This window comes from Sorex fumeus, unplaced genomic scaffold (genome assembly GCF_029834395.1).
Source record: "Sorex fumeus unplaced genomic scaffold, SorFum_2.1 ptg000126l, whole genome shotgun sequence".
In the NCBI taxonomy this organism is placed as follows: domain Eukaryota; kingdom Metazoa; phylum Chordata; class Mammalia; order Eulipotyphla; family Soricidae; genus Sorex; species Sorex fumeus.
Genome location: NW_026606183.1, coordinates 4,080,272 through 4,098,566, shown reverse-complemented (window position 1 = coordinate 4,098,566; position 18,295 = coordinate 4,080,272). Strand labels below are relative to the sequence as shown.

The following is an 18,295-nucleotide window of genomic DNA, read 5'->3' as shown; positions in this document are numbered from 1 at the left end:
TAAGATGAGATAGAAATAAAAGTGATATAAATTTGCCAAGAAGAAGCTATACTACTATACTTCACAGGTGACATCATCATACTGGACATAGAAAACCCTAAAGACTCAACAAAAATTCCTGAAAAGTTAATCTATATGGTAAAGTAGCAGGCTACAAAATCAATGCACAGAAATCTGTTGCATTATTTTATGTAAGAAACAATATAAAAGAGAAAGAACAATATTTTTAAATGATCACGCCAAAAATCTCAAGTATCTAGGAATCAAATCAACAAAAGAGGTGAAATAGCTATTTAATTAAAACCCTAAGTCACTTCTGAAAGAAATAAAAAAGACTAAAGGGAATTGAAACATATTTCTTGTTCATGGATTGGAAGCTTCATTATTGCCAAAAATGGGGGCTGGAGTGATAATACATCAGGTAGGTAATTTGCCTTGCATGCCTGAGTTCAAGCCCCAGAATTTCATAAGATCCTCCAAGCACTGCCAAGAGTAATTTCTGAGTACAGAGACAGGAATAACCCCTGAGCATTTCTGGTGTGACCCCAAACAAACAAACAAAAAATATTGCCAAAAATGGCAGTACTACCAAAAGCAACTCATAGATTCAATAGTAACAGCTTCAAAATTTCTATGGCATTGTCCAAGATTAGATAATGAATATTATTTCTAAAATTTGCATGGAACCATAAAACTAGCAGAATGGTCAAAACAATCCTGAAAAAAAAATGGGAGCATTCCCTGACTTGAAATTATATTGCAAAGCTACAGTAACCAAAGCCACATGGATCTGGAATAAAAACAGAACGTCAAATCAATGGAAAAGAACTGAAATCCTAGAGATAACCCTCAGATATGTGGACAGTTAATCTATAACAAGGAGGCTAAAAATTTTAAGTGCAGCAAGGAAATTCTCTTCAAATGGACTAGCTTCATGCAAAAAAATTAAACAGTGAAACAGACACCCATTGAACTGTCCCTGCACAAAGGTTAGATGAAAATAAAAACCTCATATCCGCCCTGAATTTTTTAAATCCACTGAGGAAAACATAAACAGAGCTTTTTATGGTATTGGTTGCAGAAGAGTTTTCGGTGAGAAGACTCTGCTGGTAAAGAAAATAGACACAGAAATAAATGCCATGATGTTAAAAACAAAAACTTCTTCACAGTCTATGAAATGAGGCCTAAGCTTAGGGACACCATACTGAAAAACAGTAAAAAAATATTCACACATGAGACCAAGGGCCAATTTCCCAGATATATACAGCATTCACAAAATTAAATAACAAACAAGAAAACCAATAACGTCATCCAAAAACAGAAGGGAGCACAAACAACTCTCTTAACAAAGTCATAAAGATGATCAACAGATATGTGAAAAATTGTTTGTTATCATGGGTTATCAGGGAAAAGAAAATAAAATGCCAATGGCATACCACCGTATAAACTAGTGAGAACAGCCCATATTGAAAATAATGGGAACAACCATCATTGGTGGACGTGTGGTATAAAATGAACCCTCATTCACTTAGGTGGGATTTCTCTCTGCTGCAATCTTTATGGAAAAGGGCAAGGAGACATTAAGAATAGAACTTCCATGTGACTCAATGATCCACCAGGACATCAATCCAAAGAACACCAAAGTATTCATATGAAAGGATTTTACCACACCTATGTTCACTGGAAGCAGCACTGTTCACAGTAGCCAGGATTCAGAAATAACCCTAATGCCCAGCAACAGGTGAATAGTTAATGAAATTGTGATATTTACATATGAAATTAAATACCACTCAGCTTTGAGACAAGATAATATCATGCAGTTTGCCATAACCTGGATGGAATTGGAAGGAATTGTTCTATGTGAAATGAGTCTGGATAAAAAAGATAAATACTGAATGATCACAAAGCAAGGGATTAGCTAGTTCCCAATGGAAACAAATCCTGAGAAATTGCCAAGAGAACAGTGCATGGAGGCTACAAAGGGGTAGGAGGAAGAAAGAAGGAAAATTGGCACATTGATGGTGATGGGGTGGTGAAGGACATGGCTAAGTATGAAACGATAATATAGGAACTATGTTACCTGAACAAAAGGAAAGCCAGAATTGTCTAAATAGCAATATATTTTGTTACCAAAGTGAATTTGCTTAGTTTGATTTATTTAATGCTAAAAATCCATCTGAAATGTATTTCAGGATATAAAGAACTCAGCTTGCATAAAAAAAGCAAATGTCTCCAGATGATTATATCTTAGAACTGGGAATTGGAGTCAATCACGTTTCTCTCTTTATATTTTCTATAGAACTATGGCTGGAACAATAGCACAGCAGTAGGGCATTCACCTTACAAGTGGCCAACATGTAGCCGACCCGAGTTCGATTCCTCCGCCCCTCTCGGAGAGCCCGGCAAGCTACCGAGAGTATTCGATATGCCAAACACAGTAACAACAAAAGTCTCCAATGGAGACGTTACTGGGCCCGCTCGAGCAAATCGACGATCAACGGGAGGGCCTTTACCTTTACCTTTGGGCTGGAGCGATAGCACAGCGGGTAGGGCATTCGCCTTATAAGCGGCCAACATGGCCGACCCGAGTTCAATTCCTCCGCCCCTCTTGGAGAGCCCGGCAAGCTACCGAGAGTATTCGATATGCCAAACACAGTAACAACAAAAGTCTCCAATGGAGACATTACTGGGCCCGCTCGAGCAAATTGACGATCAACGGGAGGACCTTTACCTTTACCTTTTTATGTGTTATTGACTTTGTTAAAGAAGGTAAGAAAAAATGCAAAAACAAAACGCTTTCCTCCAAAAATCAGACGGTGATCTCTGTTTTATTCCTGGAGGCCTCCCACTGTTGCTCTGCTGAGATATCATTTATACTGTGGTTTCTGTGACTGCCAGGAATTGGAGTCACACAGTGCAGAGCCTGTGGAACTGTGCCCTGACCTCTTCTAATATTTACCATTTTTTCTTTGAAAAGTATTTCTTGGGGATTGGACACTTGCTTGCCTTGCAGGAGGCTGACCCTGGTTTAATCCCCAGCACTGCATCTGATCCTTCAAACACCATCAGGAGTAATCCCTGACCACATAGTCCAAATAAGCCTGAGCACAGCCACGTGTGGCTTCTAAACACAAAATATGATAAAATAAAAAATTCCTGAATCATAAATTTATCCCTTAAACACTAGTGATAGTTGGAAAAACATGACAGATTCACATTGCCTGTCTCACTATTTAAAGGTAACTAGGATTACCATTTCCATTCCTCACACAATTCTTTCACTTGCCTTCCATCTAAAAGAGAAGATTAACCCAATTTTAAAATTTATGTTTTTCCCTCCAGAGCATTATATTAATATTTTCTCATCTTATTAAGCTTTTGTAAATATCTTTTAAAATGGCCGTAAAACATGAATATTTTATATTAAACCTTCAAGTTAAATTCATAAGTTTTGCTCAAACAATGAATTTCTCTCTGAAATTTTTTGTCCTCACTTTGTATTATTTGCTTGGTATGAGCTGAGAGGAAAGTATGGCTATCATTAAGCTTTTGAATACACGTGGTTCAAATTGCTTTTTAAATGGCTTGTTTCAATTTGCACTCTTTCCTGGAGGACATGTCGTTTTTCAGAGAACCAAGACCTTACTGGAAAAGTACTAACATATATTCCAAAGATGTACCTTTGTTCAGTTGGTAGAAGGAAAAATTCTACCTTGATTGAGAAAAAATAAATTTCAAATAGTTTTCAACAATTTGCATCTTATCTTTGTCAATTTTCTTTGGGGATGCTTTGTTATTTAAATAACTCTTAATTTAAATCAACTTGCAGAGTACATTGTCCATTAATATATATTATTTATAGCATACATATTTCTTATTTGGTGTCCTGTTTCTCTGTGCACTTTATATATGGATTATTTTAATATTTATGAATTCATGGATTTTCCCTTTCCTTTGCATTTTCTTTCATGGCTTTATTAGCCCTTCTACTTTTAGAGATCAGACTCACATCAATTTGTGTGGTTTCTATTATGACTTCTTTTCTATCATTTATTTCAATAGACCATATACTTTGGGGTATTGCAAGTCAACAAGAATCTGAATTGGCCCCCCACCCACCTAAAGAGCTGGGTAATTCGCCCAATCATCTTACAGACCACCCTATTCAATTACTTTGATAACAAAAAAAATGCTTTTATTCTAAAGGTGTGATCAGGGGGTTCGGAACTATCTAGTAGTGGTATGCCAGTACCACTCAAAGATTCTACACCCTCATCTCCTTTCACTGTTCCCTCAACTCTCTGCAATAGGGACTTGGATTCCACCCCTTTATACAGGTAGGAGGAAAGAAGGCAAGAAAAGTCACTAGAATTGGAATCAAACAAACTCTTGAGTCTTCACCTGACCTGGGCAAGAAGTAAGGTTTCCCATTCCACACTCTGGCTCAGGAGGAACCACATACACTGGTTCTTTCACTTTCTTAGGAAAATGTGGCAGGCCTAAAAGGAGGAGATTCACAACTGTAGAAAAAGCACACACCTTAAGGCCAAAGGAACTTAGCTAAGCCTGGGTGGTGCAGGGGATTCCAGGCAGCTCTGGGAAGAATCTCGAATGCTGGAGGGAATGCAGTGCTTAAGCCCACATGGAGCAGAGATGAGGTTCTGACCTGAGTCTGTGCCAGATTCCTTTCGGACATGTTACCTCACAAGGTTGGCTCAGGTACAGGTATGTGCATGTGATGCTTCAAAAATGAAAACATGTAAATGTCTGTTTTCAGAAAAAAACGAGTATAGAATCATATGACACCATTATTAATTTGCTCAAGCGGGCCCAGTAATGTCTCCATTTTGAGACTTGTTGTTACTGTATTTGGCATATTGAATACATCACGGGTAGCTTGCCAGGCTTTGTCGTATGGGCGAGATACTCTCGGTAGCTTACCAGGCTCTCTGAGAGGGGTGGAGGAATGGAACCCGGCTCCGCTGGGCAGGCTGCGTGCAAGGCAAATGCCCTACCGCTGTGCTATCGCTCCAGCCACCATTATTAATGTTGAATAAAAATACTTGATGACATAGGAAAATTCCCTCCATGCATTACTGAGTAACATTTCAAGTCATAAGGCTTTGTGTTCAGCATGGTTTTACTTAGAAAAATGCATATGTGTTTATATATTTTATATGGTATAAATTGAAAAGTATATAATACCTTTTTAGGAAAATGATGGGATATGTCTATATATACACAGAAAAACAGAAGACTACGTGTTCAAATGCACATTTTATCTATGGATTTAGAATGTGAGCTGTGAGATCTTAAGTAATTCATTTAAATTCTCTGATTCTCATACTGTTATCAATAAAGCAGAAATTATGCTTACTACTTCATGAGGTGAGGTAGTATATGCACTCAGATAAAAGCACTCAGAATGGTACCTGGCAACAAACACGCAGGAAGCATTCATTACTGTTATGATTATCTAAAAAATTCATAAATACATATTCAAGGAAATTGTGATAGTCTGCCTTAATGTTTATGAAAGTGATGTTTCACCATACAAAGTCTGAGAGGAAGCCTTTGTTGTTTCCAGGTGGAAAGTGGCTCCGGTTCAGGCCCCTAAGGAGGATTGCTCACACTCACTCACACCCAAGATCCTGCTCAGCAGCCCACACTCAGATTCAGAGACTCCCACAGGCTCAACTTCCCCCACCCCTGAAGAACTCATTTTCTATCCTGTACCCTGAGACCACCCCTACCTTTTTATCCTGCCCCATTCTAACAATGAACACCTTTGCCCTTCTCTCTCCTGGCTAGAGAGGGTCTGGCGGTCTGTCAGGGCCTGCTCTTTCAATCTTACTCAGTGAATGAATGAATGAATGAATGATTGAATGAATGAATGAGTGAGTGAGTGAGTGAAGAAATGAGTGAATGAGTGAACAACTCCAGTCCCATTTACTCCCAGGAATTTAACCCAGAGCTCATTGCAGTCACCCAGATTAAGAGCTTGTGTGGTCTTCATTACCTCCCCATATGCGATGGTATTATTGTATCTTCTCATTTCTGGGTAGACATGGTCCAGGTACCACTGGAAATTCTTACACTTTAAACTCTTCCTTAATGCTCTTCTCTCGGAGACATCACCTATGTCAATTCCTGGATTCTGCAAGCAGAGAGAGAAGCAAAGGGCTGAAGATTATGGGCCACATGGTTTCCAGGGAAACTTTCCTTGGGTTTGACACCCTTGTGCCCATGCACAAGGTCCGTTTAAGTGGACCTTGATCGTCTAGCATCTAAATTGACCGACAAATGGCCATCTTCATCGATGCTGACAACCCCTACTCTGTCTCCCCCACATCTGCTCAGTCCCTATGAGAGGCAATCATTAGAGGAATTATTTGATTAAGATAAGAAACTAAATGCCTAGAACTACCTCCCATCTTTCCTTTCTATACATGTGTAATTTCCCCCTTTGTTGGCTCATGCTGAAGTTCATTATATGCAGAAGTGAAAATAATTTTCCATTGCAAAGCTTGTAATGATGTTCTAATGAATAATTCACTCTGCTTTTACAGAAATGAACCTGTAATGGGCTGCTGTGTGCTGACAGGGGGAAATGAAGTTGCTGAAATACGGCTCCTCAGTCTCAGATGCAAGATGGCCACTGATAGGCCACGGAGGGACAGAGGTGGGAGCAGCTCCCCAGCGGGCGGGCGGGTGGGTGGCAATCGCGGGCCCAGGAGGAGGGTTCAAAATATTCCAGGAAGGTTTGCTCTACCGCCAAACTGACTTCCAAGGGAAATCCTCTTCTTTCAATCCAGTGGCAGAGCCGGGCAGCACTATTTCTAGATTTTACTATACTGAGCACCATTCAAGGAAACTGTCATTTTAGAATGGTGAGGTCAAGTAGTCCTGGCATTAGGGCCAGGGGGTGTTGGCAGTGACGGAGAAAGCCTGGGGCAGGTGTTAGAGCCCTGATTTCTCCCAGCTCTGAGCTGAAGTCTTGACTCTTCATCTGGGAAAGAGAAATAGCAACATAGAAGCTGGTGGTATTTGGGCTTCACAGGACCATGGTAGGGTCGATGAAGCTGTGCTAGGCTTCTGCTCTGCCTTGTGTGGAGGATCCTGAGCAAGGCTCATCTGTAAAGTGCACATCTTCAGAGGCTCCACCATGCTCGCATTTACTCTTCATCACTGCTCTACTCTGCTCTATGCATGAGGTTCTAGGAACGCTGTGAGATAAACATTAGCCAACCCTGTTTTACAATGAGGGAAGCTGAGACAGATATTTCAGTGTCAGGAGGTGGTGGAGAAGGCTAAATAAGAAATCGACACCAGGAAATCACCGAATGCCTGGAATGATAAGGACTCAACAAATACCACTGAGCTTTACATAATAACAATGCATAAAATCCCATATAATTTAACAGTTACGAACTGCTACCTGGTCTTAAGGGGGATTTCCATTGCTTCGGAACATTATTTCAATAATCATAACCACAGTGATATAAATTATTCCTTTTTATCCTCCTTATCCACACGTATTTAAGTGCGTTTCTGCTGCTCTGGGCTCCAATTTCCTGACATGCAGAGACTGCAATTTCTGGCTGAGGAAATTGTTCTCCTATTTCTTCTTACCCCACTATTCTGGGGTAAGAGGAAATCCTCACCAACATTCCCAAATACGGATACTGTGGCAGGCAAGACTCTTAGAATATCCTCCATGTTTAGATTCGGTACTTTAGTACCCAAAATTGCCCCAGGAAAGCAGACCTACAGCTATCTCCATTTTGTAGGTGAGGATGCTAACAAACAGGCAAAAAAGTGGCTTTGTTCAAGATTGTAGTGGTAGTAAAGTAGGTGGCAGAGTTGCAACTCCAATCAAGTCAATGCTGACCATGTGCGACAACTCTAGGGGTTGCAGAATCAGAGTTTCCCAAGCATGTATTCTGGGAAGAATTTAGGAGCATGATAATGGACCTTATAAACAAGAGGTCTCTCACTTGGAAGTACCTAGTCCCAGGCCCTGGAGCACCATTAGAAGACACAGAGAGAGCAGACAGCAGGGTCTCGTGCTGAGAGTCTTCAGACACAAAGCATGTCCTAGAGTTGGGCATCCGAATTAACATAAGAAGACTGGGAACATCCCAAGAGCCCTCTAATTTTAGTAAATGAACTTCCGTGTTCCCAGCCCAGGTGAAGCAGGAAGTCTGGGAATGACCCCCAAGTGCATTCCTCCTAGTGTGAGCGTGAGCATCTTTCTAGAAAGGAAGCATCAGCGTATTCAAGGCATCATGGCCTGTCCGTGATGTGGGGTCACTGTTGGAGGGATGATGTGAAACACACATTAGTGGCCGTACCTCCAGCGGCAGGTTCCAGGCTATGTACACGTGAGATTTGTAATCGTCCATCCAGACCTCCGCAACTCGGAGAGCGTTCCTCTTGGTGTAGAAGCCAATGTTGCTGTTGTACGGCTTCTTCTTCCGCTCAATGTGGGCCACCCGTGAGCATGGCAGGACTTCCATGCTGCCCCCACAGAGCCACACCTGAGGAGAAAAAACCAGGGACGTCATCGGCGTGAGCATGACAGATTCCCAGAGGCCATGTGCCCACGAACCCCAGTGCAGTGGTTGGTGCCTCAGCAGGACTGAGGAAGACATTTTACTATCTAAGGACACTAGACTGCAGGGTGATGAAAATCCAGCTTTGGGGACCAACAAGATTGTTCCCTGCTGAGATTCTGTTCCCTTTACATAAGCAGTTGTGCTGATGAAGTTGGCTCAGTGATGCTCCACCCAACCTGGCCTCTTCAAGCTCCTGGAACTTTACTAATTTTGGTCACAAACCCCAAGACTGTGTGATTATCTGTTTCTATTTCCTAACTATTTAATACCATAGGGACTTGAAATGGATGGAAAAGTCTACCCATTAGTAAGAACCCTAACCTTGCTTGTTTCTTCAAGGAGACTGGTGAGTCCACGGGCTGGCAGAGCGGGTGATTCAAAATATTTTGATTAGGGGATGATCAAACCCTTGCCTTTGAGTTGGAGCAGACCCAACTCATAGCAGTGGTAGAAACCAAGACAGGAGGCCAACACTGGCAAGAGGCCTGTGGGGAGGAAAGTTCTTTTTCTGTCCTTGCCAAAGGGGGAGGGGAAAATAAGAGGCTTTGCAGGGTAAAGCAAGGTGTCATAATGCTCAGTATCCAACCATCATATGGCTTTTGATAGTTTCAAGATATGGGAAAGAAAGATATATCATGTGTCCACAAAGTGGAAGACAGTGTCATAACATTGGCAATGTGCTCACAATCCATGTAAGAAGTAAAAAAATCTCTCTTAAAAATTCCATATGGCCTTGTGGAAATACAAGGGAAACAAAATAACCCAGAAGAGGATAAAGTTGAAAGACTGACATTTCATGACCATCATCAAGACAGAGTGGTTCTAGCCAAAGGACAGACAGACAGATCAATGGAATAAAATTGAGACTCCAGATACAAACTTTCATATTTATGATCAGCTGACTTTTAATAAAAGTGACAATACAATTTTATGGGGGGGAGAAATAATATTTTAAACAAACTCTCTTATGAGTGACTTTGAAACCCCTACCTCACACCATAAACTCAAAACTATAGTAAAATGGATGAAAAACGTAGACATGAGTTAAAACCATAAGAAATCTTAGAAGACAACATGAGGTTATATTTTCATAATCTTGGATTAGGTTAATAGTCATAAACTAATGAATAGATCACTAAAAGCTAGTATATTCATTCATATGACAGAATATTGTTTAGCCATAAACAAAACAAAACTAGGTATATGCTACCACATGGATGAACCTTAAAAAATTATGTTGAGTGAAAGAGGTAAATTGCAAGGGACCATTTCATTTTTTTCATTTCATCATCCTGTTAATCGTCGATTGCCTCGAGCAGGCCCCAGTAACGTCTCTTTCATCCTAGCCCTGAGATTATATTCAGGGCTCTTTAGGAGAATGAGACCCATCATTGTTACTGGTATTTGGCATATTTGGTAGGCCACGGGGAGTTTGCCAGACTCTGCCCTGTGGGCAGGCTACATTCGACAGCCTGCAAGTTTGTCCAAAGTAGGAATGAGATAATAAGATGTCATAAAAAGAAGTCCTGATAAGATGTCGCACGGCCGCGCGAGCTGGATTTTATAGTCTCTGAGTCTTGGCCGCTGATGGGATTACACGGCGCCAGGGGGCCAGGTGGTGGGTGTGACCCCCGCCTACCGGAATTTGGAGGATCTGGGTGGAAGATGCTCGACTCCAATTCGAGTAGGCTTGGAGGTCTCGGCCCCGGAACCCGCGTGGCTTTGTCCCTCTGCCAGTACCTTCAGGTGTGCGGAGAGTGGTCTCAGCATGGTGGTGGCTGGTCCTGGAGGTCTCCGGCTGCCGTAGCCCTGGCCGGGGCGGGGAGGAAAGCTCAACCCGCTCCCCTCCAAGGGACTCCGGGAAGGAACACCGAGGCGCGGGGGCAGAGACTGCACTGCTCTCGTCCGGGATCTGGATTTTATAGTCTCTGAGTCTTGGCCGCTGATGGGATTACACGGCGCCAGGGGGCCAGGTGGTGGGTGTGACCCCCACAGTCTCTGCCCCCACGCCTCGGTGTTCCTTCCCGGAGTCCCTTGGAGGGGAGCGGGTTGAGCTTTCCTCCCCGCCCCGGCCAGGGCTACGGCAGCCGGAGACCTCCAGGACCAGCCACCACCATGCTGAGACCACTCTCCGCACACCTGAAGGTACTGGCAGAGGGACAAAGCCACGCGGGTTCCGGGGCCGAGACCTCCAAGCCTACTCGAATTGGAGTCGAGCATCTTCCACCCAGATCCTCCAAATTCCAGTAGGCGGGGGTCACACCCACCACCTGGCCCCCTGGCGCCGTGTAATCCCATCAGCGGCCAAGACTCAGAGACTATAAAATCCAGATCCCGGGGACGAGAGCAGTGCAGTCTCTGCCCCCGCGCCTCGGTGTTCCTTCCCGGAGTCCCTTGGAGGGGAGCGGGTTGAGCTTTCCTCCCCGCCCCGGCCAGGGCTACGGCAGCCGGAGACCTCCAGGACCAGCCACCACCATGCTGAGACCACTCTCCGCACACCTGAAGGTACTGGCAGAGGGACAAAGCCACGCGGGTTCCGGGGCCGAGACCTCCAAGCCTACTCGAATTGGAGTCGAGCATCTTCCACCCAGATCCTCCAAATTCCAGTAGGCGGGGGTCACACCCAAGGGACCATATATTGTATTAACCCACTGAGAAAATGTCCAGAGTGTGAAAATGCACAGAGACAGGAAATAGTTGGTGGTTGGTAGGGCTGGGTAGAAATGGAAGAAAGCAGGGTGTCTGTTTAACGGGCATGGTGTGTCTTTTTAGGGCAATAAAATTGTCCAATTATGAGCATCATGGTGATTACTTCACAAGTCTTGAATAGACTAAAAACCACTGAGTTGTATACTTTAAATGGAAAAACAGTAATGGTTAGTGAACCTTCAGCAAAGTGGTGACATAGATAAGAGGTGATGCATAGTAAGCAGATGGAAAGGAAGGTAGCACATGGTTGAAGATAAGTAGCAGGTAGGTAGTACATAGAGATTTACATAAAGGGTGGATAGGTAGAGGCTAGACAGGTAAGTGGAGAGTGAGTAGACAGTAACAGGACGACAGACAGTAGATTTACAGAGGATAAAAAGATAGGTAATAGGTAGATAAATAATGTAGATTGGTAGGTAGATAATGGGTAGGTAGATAATGGGTTGGTAAGTAGGTAATGGGTAGGTAGAGTCACAGAGATGGAAAAGGGAAGATCAGGGATGGGATCCGGGAGGACCAGGAGGTGCATGCAGAGGGGAATCTGTGCTTTGGGGAGCACAGATGGGATTACACAAACACTTGATAGCAGTCAAGCGAATGGAGCGGGATGGCACACAGAGCAGAACTCATGGCTATGTAGACATGAGTGGTGCAGAGCACAGCCAGGATTGTCCCTGGTCCAGAAACAACAAGGCCCTGGAAGGGCCAAGTGACCTCAGGAGTGGGGTGGGAGGGGTGACAGCATCCCAGGCAGGGAGGGAGGCCATGTTGCACTTCATCCCATGTCAGGGATATCATTTTATGCACCCAGCTACTGTGTGGGCATCAGTGGGCATACTCAGGCCACCCACTTGGAGAACATTTCATTCCCTGCTCCTCCCTACCCATCTTCAGGGATCACTAGTAACCTCAAGAAGGAGAGCTGGCAGAGGTGCCCCTAGGTCAGGCGTCCCACTGCCCAGTCCTCCCGCCCCGAACCAGTGAGCTGTCCTTCCCCTGGCTTGAATGCATCTCTATCCTACGGAATTGCACGGAGACATAACGGCTTTCCTCCTGAAATCCTACCAAAATTCAATTTCAATCTTCTACCTTATTTATTACTCTTTCTCAGAAATAGGATTTATAAATATGGGCCTCAAGACATATCTCAATTTAAGTACCGCAGCGGCGAGAACCCCTAAATACCTGGATTCTATTGCCAGTCGATGCAAGTCATTTCTCTTAATACAAGATGAAGAATGAAAATGAAGCTCAGCAAACGGCTGGCGAGGGCGGAGGAGGACTAGAAAAGCATGCAGGGAGCACCGAGGGCATTTTTATTTTTGTGGCTGTTGCTTGTGCACGTAAAACAATAAGATTCTGGGGAAAGCAAGTCCTGTGGGGTACAGGCTCCCTAGATTTTCCCCAGCATTAACGCCCAGACTGAGAGCATGTTGTTGACAGCTTCCAGGTTTGATAAAGAGCCCAAAGCAGCCCCGACTTAGCACTGATAGGTTTGAAGTCTTTCGAAGCCTTACACTTCTTGCCTTCTTCTCGCTACTCCTCATCCACCGCTTCTACCCAACTTTCTCAGGCTCCAGCTTCTGTCTTTGCCCTGCTCGAGACCTGGGACAAGCAGTCATTCTTTGCAAAAGCAGCTCAAGCCAGTCGATCGTAAGCACTGAACTACATTTAACCCTCTTTAAACACCCAGCAGCCAGCCTTGTGATTAAGCTCGAATAATTTACCTCTTTAGTCATTCAATTCAATGCCTGATACATGTTTATCAAGACCAGAGCTGGGAGCTAAATATGCTGCCAGGGGTGTAAAAATAATTTAGATATGGATTCTACTCCGATTCTTTGCTCTTTCTTTAGAACTTAAAATTAGAATTCCAAGACAGCGTTGCCGACTGATTTAGAAGCTGGGTGTAGCAGCCAGCCAGGAGGAGGGGGTGGTGCTACAGTGCTTTCTGCACTTGCCCGCCTGCTTCAAGGCAGTCTGGGCTTGGAGAGGAACTCAGAGGACAGGGCACTGTTCCCACTGTCCTCAACAGGAGAGCTGGGAGACTGTCCCCGTGGAAGGCCTGGCTGCACCACATGTTTCAGATACAGCGCCATCACCCTGGCTCAAAGGGCCTCAATTCTACCTCCCTGCCCCCAACACTTATTCCCCAGAGGAAGCCATTTCCACCAAAAAATGACTTTGCCCATCACAGTGGCAGTGTGTAGATGGGGCAGGGGCCAGTGGGTTGTCTCCGATGGGACAATGACTACCAAGAGGCTTGAAACCACTCCTCTGCCCACTGGCCCACTGGTGGCATTTAATGAGAATCTTTTATTTGACGTATTGCAACTTGCGGCCTGTTTGCCACATGCAACCAGCGTGACTACCCAACCATCGCCTCTCCCCAGAGAGGCTGGGGGCAGGTGCCCTCTCCCTCCCACTCGAGACAGAGAAGCCCTCCTTTGGGGTCTCCAATTTGGATTCCCATCGGGCCAAACTTGAGCAGTCCAACAAAAGTCCTCTAGCCTGCACCAGTGGCCCCCACAGAAATGAGGGCAGTAGGAGGGCTGACCCAGATGAGGAGGGTCATCACATATGGTCCCCAGAGCACTGTCAGGAGTAATTCCTGAGTGCAGAACCAGGAGTAACCTTGTGTCAGGAGAAAATGGACCTGGAAGATTCCAGAAGGCACATATTTGAGCTGTTGTATCTTAGTGGGTCCTAGACTCAGCTTCCCACAGGCGACCCAGGGGCAGGAAGCAGCAAGACAGAGCAGCAGTGGTGCGGCTCAGACCCGGGCTCTGCCCATAGCTGCCGGCCTCCTCCCTGGGTTCCTCCACCAGGAAATGCAGCAGAAACAGCACCTGGGTGAGGGTTGGTGAAAAGACAGCGAGGAAAGGCACCAGAAACTGCAGCCCTGGTGGACAGTTGGTCACCAAGGCAGAGAGAAACAATGCTCAGGGGTTGAGCAGGAAGTGAGTGACTGGGGCTCTGTGCAGTGTGCGGGCCCCACAGAGATGGGCAGCCGGAGCTGACAGCTGATGACCGTGGGGACTGTCGGGGCCACTGACGGGGGCTGCAGGCTCACTCTCTGGCTCCATGAGTCCAAGTCCACTAAAGACCTGGCACAGGTCTGACACCTGCAGTCGATGCTGTGGGCTCCTTAGGGGTCTGACCCACCCCAGCCAGGTGGTGAGGCTCCAGAGTTTCCTGCTGGCTACTTTTTTTGTTGTTGTTATCTTTTTGAGTCACACCCAGTGATGCACAGGGGTTAACTCCTGGCTCTACTCTCAGGAATTACTCCCGGTGGTGCTCAGGGGACCATGTGTGATGCTGGGAATCGAACCCCAGTTGGCTATGTTCAAGGCAAATGCCCTACCCACTGTGCTATTGCTCCAGTCCCCTGCTGGCTACTTTAGAGTGTGTGAAGAGCACTCAGGTTGAAAGAGAGGATAGCCACTGGGGAGAAGTCCCAATGAACATGAGCACCTCTCTGTAAGGCAGGCTTCAAGAGGACAATCTACTGAGACTGTGGCCCCCGACACTTCCGGGATGGGGTAGTTCACAGAAAGAAAGTTTTGGGGGGCCTGGCAAGAAGTCAGTCTGGTTCTGTATGCCTGTCTGAACCAAGCCTGCAGGGAGAGAGTGCCACTGGGCTGAGCATGGAGGACATCATAGGGGACACTCAAATTCCCCCTCTCAAGTTCAGAGAACTGGTCCCCCAGCGGATTCTCCCTGAGCAGCAGAGGGACCTTCTGGATGGTGGCAGAGGACTTGTCTCTGCAGGGGGAGGTTGCAGCATGTCACTTTTCCTGCAGCTGCAGGGACAGAGTGACTGAAGATTGGCTTTCCATGTCCTGGACACACAGCAGCCACAGGTCACAGACAGTACATACACAAATGCAACAAAAATGGAAGAGAAAAATTCACCAACCCCCGGGAACTTACACCCAAGGCAAGTTCCCTCAGGTGCTGCATGGGGCAGGTGGGCTGTCAGGGGAACTGCATCTCACAGTGTTTCTTCTGTGCCATGGGAGGCTCAGCTGCCCCCAAAATCAGCCTGCGGTTCCAGCTCCACCTCTTCTTTTTGCAGAAACAGCTAGCTATGGCTACTTCATTTTCAAATGTTGGACTGGGAAATGGCTTGGGGGACATGGCTGTGTGTTTCTGACCCTGAGGATGAATCTTGAGGATAGAGTATCTGGAACTGAGCAGTTGTTACTGACTGATGGCCATCAGGGACCCAGAGATCAGCATGGACTGGGGGGAACTGACCTTACAGGAATTCTGCATGATATCTCAAGCTTTCAGATGGGGCAAAGAAAGATCCTTGCTTGCTGGGCCCAGCAGAAAATAAAACTCAGTGAATTAGAGCCTGCAGCTGACAGCTGGGTCAGACACTTTACAATCTTTCCAAGTTTCTCTTGCAAAAAACAAGTCTTAATTTATGTTTGTCTGTGTGTGCATGTTTGGGCTACACCCAGCCATACCCTACATGTTTGGGCTACACCCAGTGTGGGGCTTACTCTTGGCTCTGTGCTCAAAGATCACCCCTGCTGATGCTTGGGGACTGAAACCCAGGTGGGCTGCATGCAAACAAGTGCCCTACCTGCTATACTATTAGTCCAGCCTGACCATTGGTAATTTTAACATCTAGTTTTTGAATTATTTTTACTTATTTTATGTTAGATATATGTATTTTTGTATTCCAGTCTTTTAAATTCAAGACTTCCTTTTTCTTTTTCTTTTTTAAATTTTTAATGAATCACCGTGAGGTACAGTTACAGACTTACTAACTTTTGTGCTTCTGTTTCAGTCTTACAATGATCAAGTACCTATTCCTCCACCAGTGCCCATTCTCCACCACCACTGATCCCAGTATCCCTCCCACTACTCCCACCCCATCCCCCCACCCTACCCCACCTCTGTGGCAGGGAATTCCCTTTTGTTCTTTCTCTCCTTTTGGGTGTTGTGGTTTGCAATATAGGTATTGAGTGGCCATGATGTTCGGTCTATATTCTACTTTTAGCTTGCATCTCCCATCTCAAGCAGGCTCTCCAAGCATTCTTTACTTGGTTGTCCCTTCTCTCTCTGAGCTGCCTTTTCCCCCAGCATGTGAGGCTGGCTTCCAAGCCATAGAGCAATCCTCCTGGTACATATCTCGACTATTCCCGGGTGTAAGTTTCGCATTCTGTTACTTTATTATTATTATTTATTATTATTTTAATGTTATTGAATCACTGTGAGATAGTTACAAGCTTTCATGTTTGGGTTACATCACATAATGATCAAACACTCATCTCTCTACCAGTGCATGTTACCCACCACCAATCTCCCCGGTATAACCTCCTTTCCCACCCTCCCCTTGCCTCCTTGCTCCATAGCAGACAATATTCCCCATACTCTCTCTACTTTTGGGCATTATGGTTTGCAATACAGACACTGAGAGGTTATCATGTTTGGTCCTTTATCTACTTTCTGCACACATCTCCCATCCCGACTGGTTCCTCAAGCCATCATTTTCTTAGTGATCCCTTCTCCATTCCAGCTACCTTCTCCCCTTTGCTCATGAGGCAGGCTTCCAGCTATGGAGCAATCAATGTGTCCCGTGCATCATTTAGGTGCCAACCTCATGTTATGTTGTTTTATACTCCACAAATGAGTGCAGTTCTTCTATGTCTGTCCCTCTCTTTCTGACTCATTTCACTTAGCATGATACTCTCTATGTCTATCCATTTATAAACAAAGTTCATGAGTTCATCTCTCCTGACAGCTGCATAGTATTCCATTTTGTAGATGTACCAAAGTTTCTTTAACCAGTCATCTGGTCTAGGGCACATTCTATTACTTTAAATTTCACAAATGAATGCAATCTTTCTATGTCTGTCCCTCTTCAAGACCTCCTTTTTCTTGTATGATTTTTTTTTTGGTTTAGAGTTTGACAGGCATCATCAACCATTATGTAACATATATCTAGTAATGTTATAATTTTATTCTAAAATAAATTACCTAATAATTACTTAAAACAACTACTTTTTAAAAATTAATTACTACAATTACTGAGGGCTGGAGTGATAGCACAGCGGTAGGGCGTTTGCGTAGCACGCAGCCAACATGGCCGACTCGAGTTCAATTTCTCCGCCCCTCTCAGAGAGCCTGGCAAGCTACCAAGAGTATCTCGCCCGCACAGCAGAGCCTGGCAAGCTACCCGTGATGTATTCGATATGCCAAACACAGTAACAACAAAGTCTCCAATGAAGACGTTACTGAGCCCGCTCGAGCAAATCGATGAACAACGGGAGGATAGTGACAGTGACAGTGACAATTACTTAAAACAACTATTCATCATTTTTGGGGCACAACTAACAGTGCTCAGGGCTTACTCCTGTCTCTGTGCTCAGAGATCCATATGGTGCTCCAGAGTGGTGCTCCAGGGAGCCATCTGAGACAGCAGGAATTGAACCCGGGTCAGTCACGTGCAAATCATGTACCCTATCAGCTGAAATATCTGGCCTCTGACCTTAATTTCATAGTAATAATAATTATTATTATTATTTTTTTTTTTAATAAATTTATTTACTGAATCACTGTGAGAACAGTTACAAAGCTTTCAGGTTTAAGTCTTGGTCATACAATGATGAAATACCTGTCCCTTCACCAATGCACATTTTCCACCACCAAAAGCCCTAGTATTCCCCCATCCCATCCCCTCCCCCTACCTGTGCTTAATTTTATTTTAAATGAAAAAAATTCTTCGGGGAAAAAAAAGTCTCCTAATAAGCAGGAAGACATTCCCAAATTGAGAAGTTGAATCTTGGAGCTTTTTCAGAATATCTGAACACTATGTACCTTGAGACCCAGAAGAAGAGAACTCGCCCTGGGGCCTGCTCTGTCTCTGCTTGTCTTGGCGTGGCAATGTAAGTTTATGGATCCGGTTTCTCACCAGAAATATGTGAAGCCCTTAGTTCAGGGCCTAGCACTTA

At 44.7% G+C, this 18,295-nt stretch overlaps 1 protein-coding gene across 1 annotated transcript in view; it reads right to left on the bottom strand.

Annotated features, from left to right (window-relative positions):
• The window catches only part of GALNT17 (polypeptide N-acetylgalactosaminyltransferase 17), a 465,458-nt gene that overhangs the window by 41,107 nt on the left and 406,056 nt on the right, over positions 1–18,295 (bottom strand). The window contains exons 7-8 of the mRNA XM_056137608.1: positions 8,355–8,540; positions 6,020–6,157 (exon numbers count right to left, since the gene is read on the bottom strand). Coding sequence (XP_055993583.1) covers positions 6,020–6,157; positions 8,355–8,540 — 324 coding nt within the window. The remainder of the gene's footprint in view (positions 1–6,019; positions 6,158–8,354; positions 8,541–18,295) is intronic.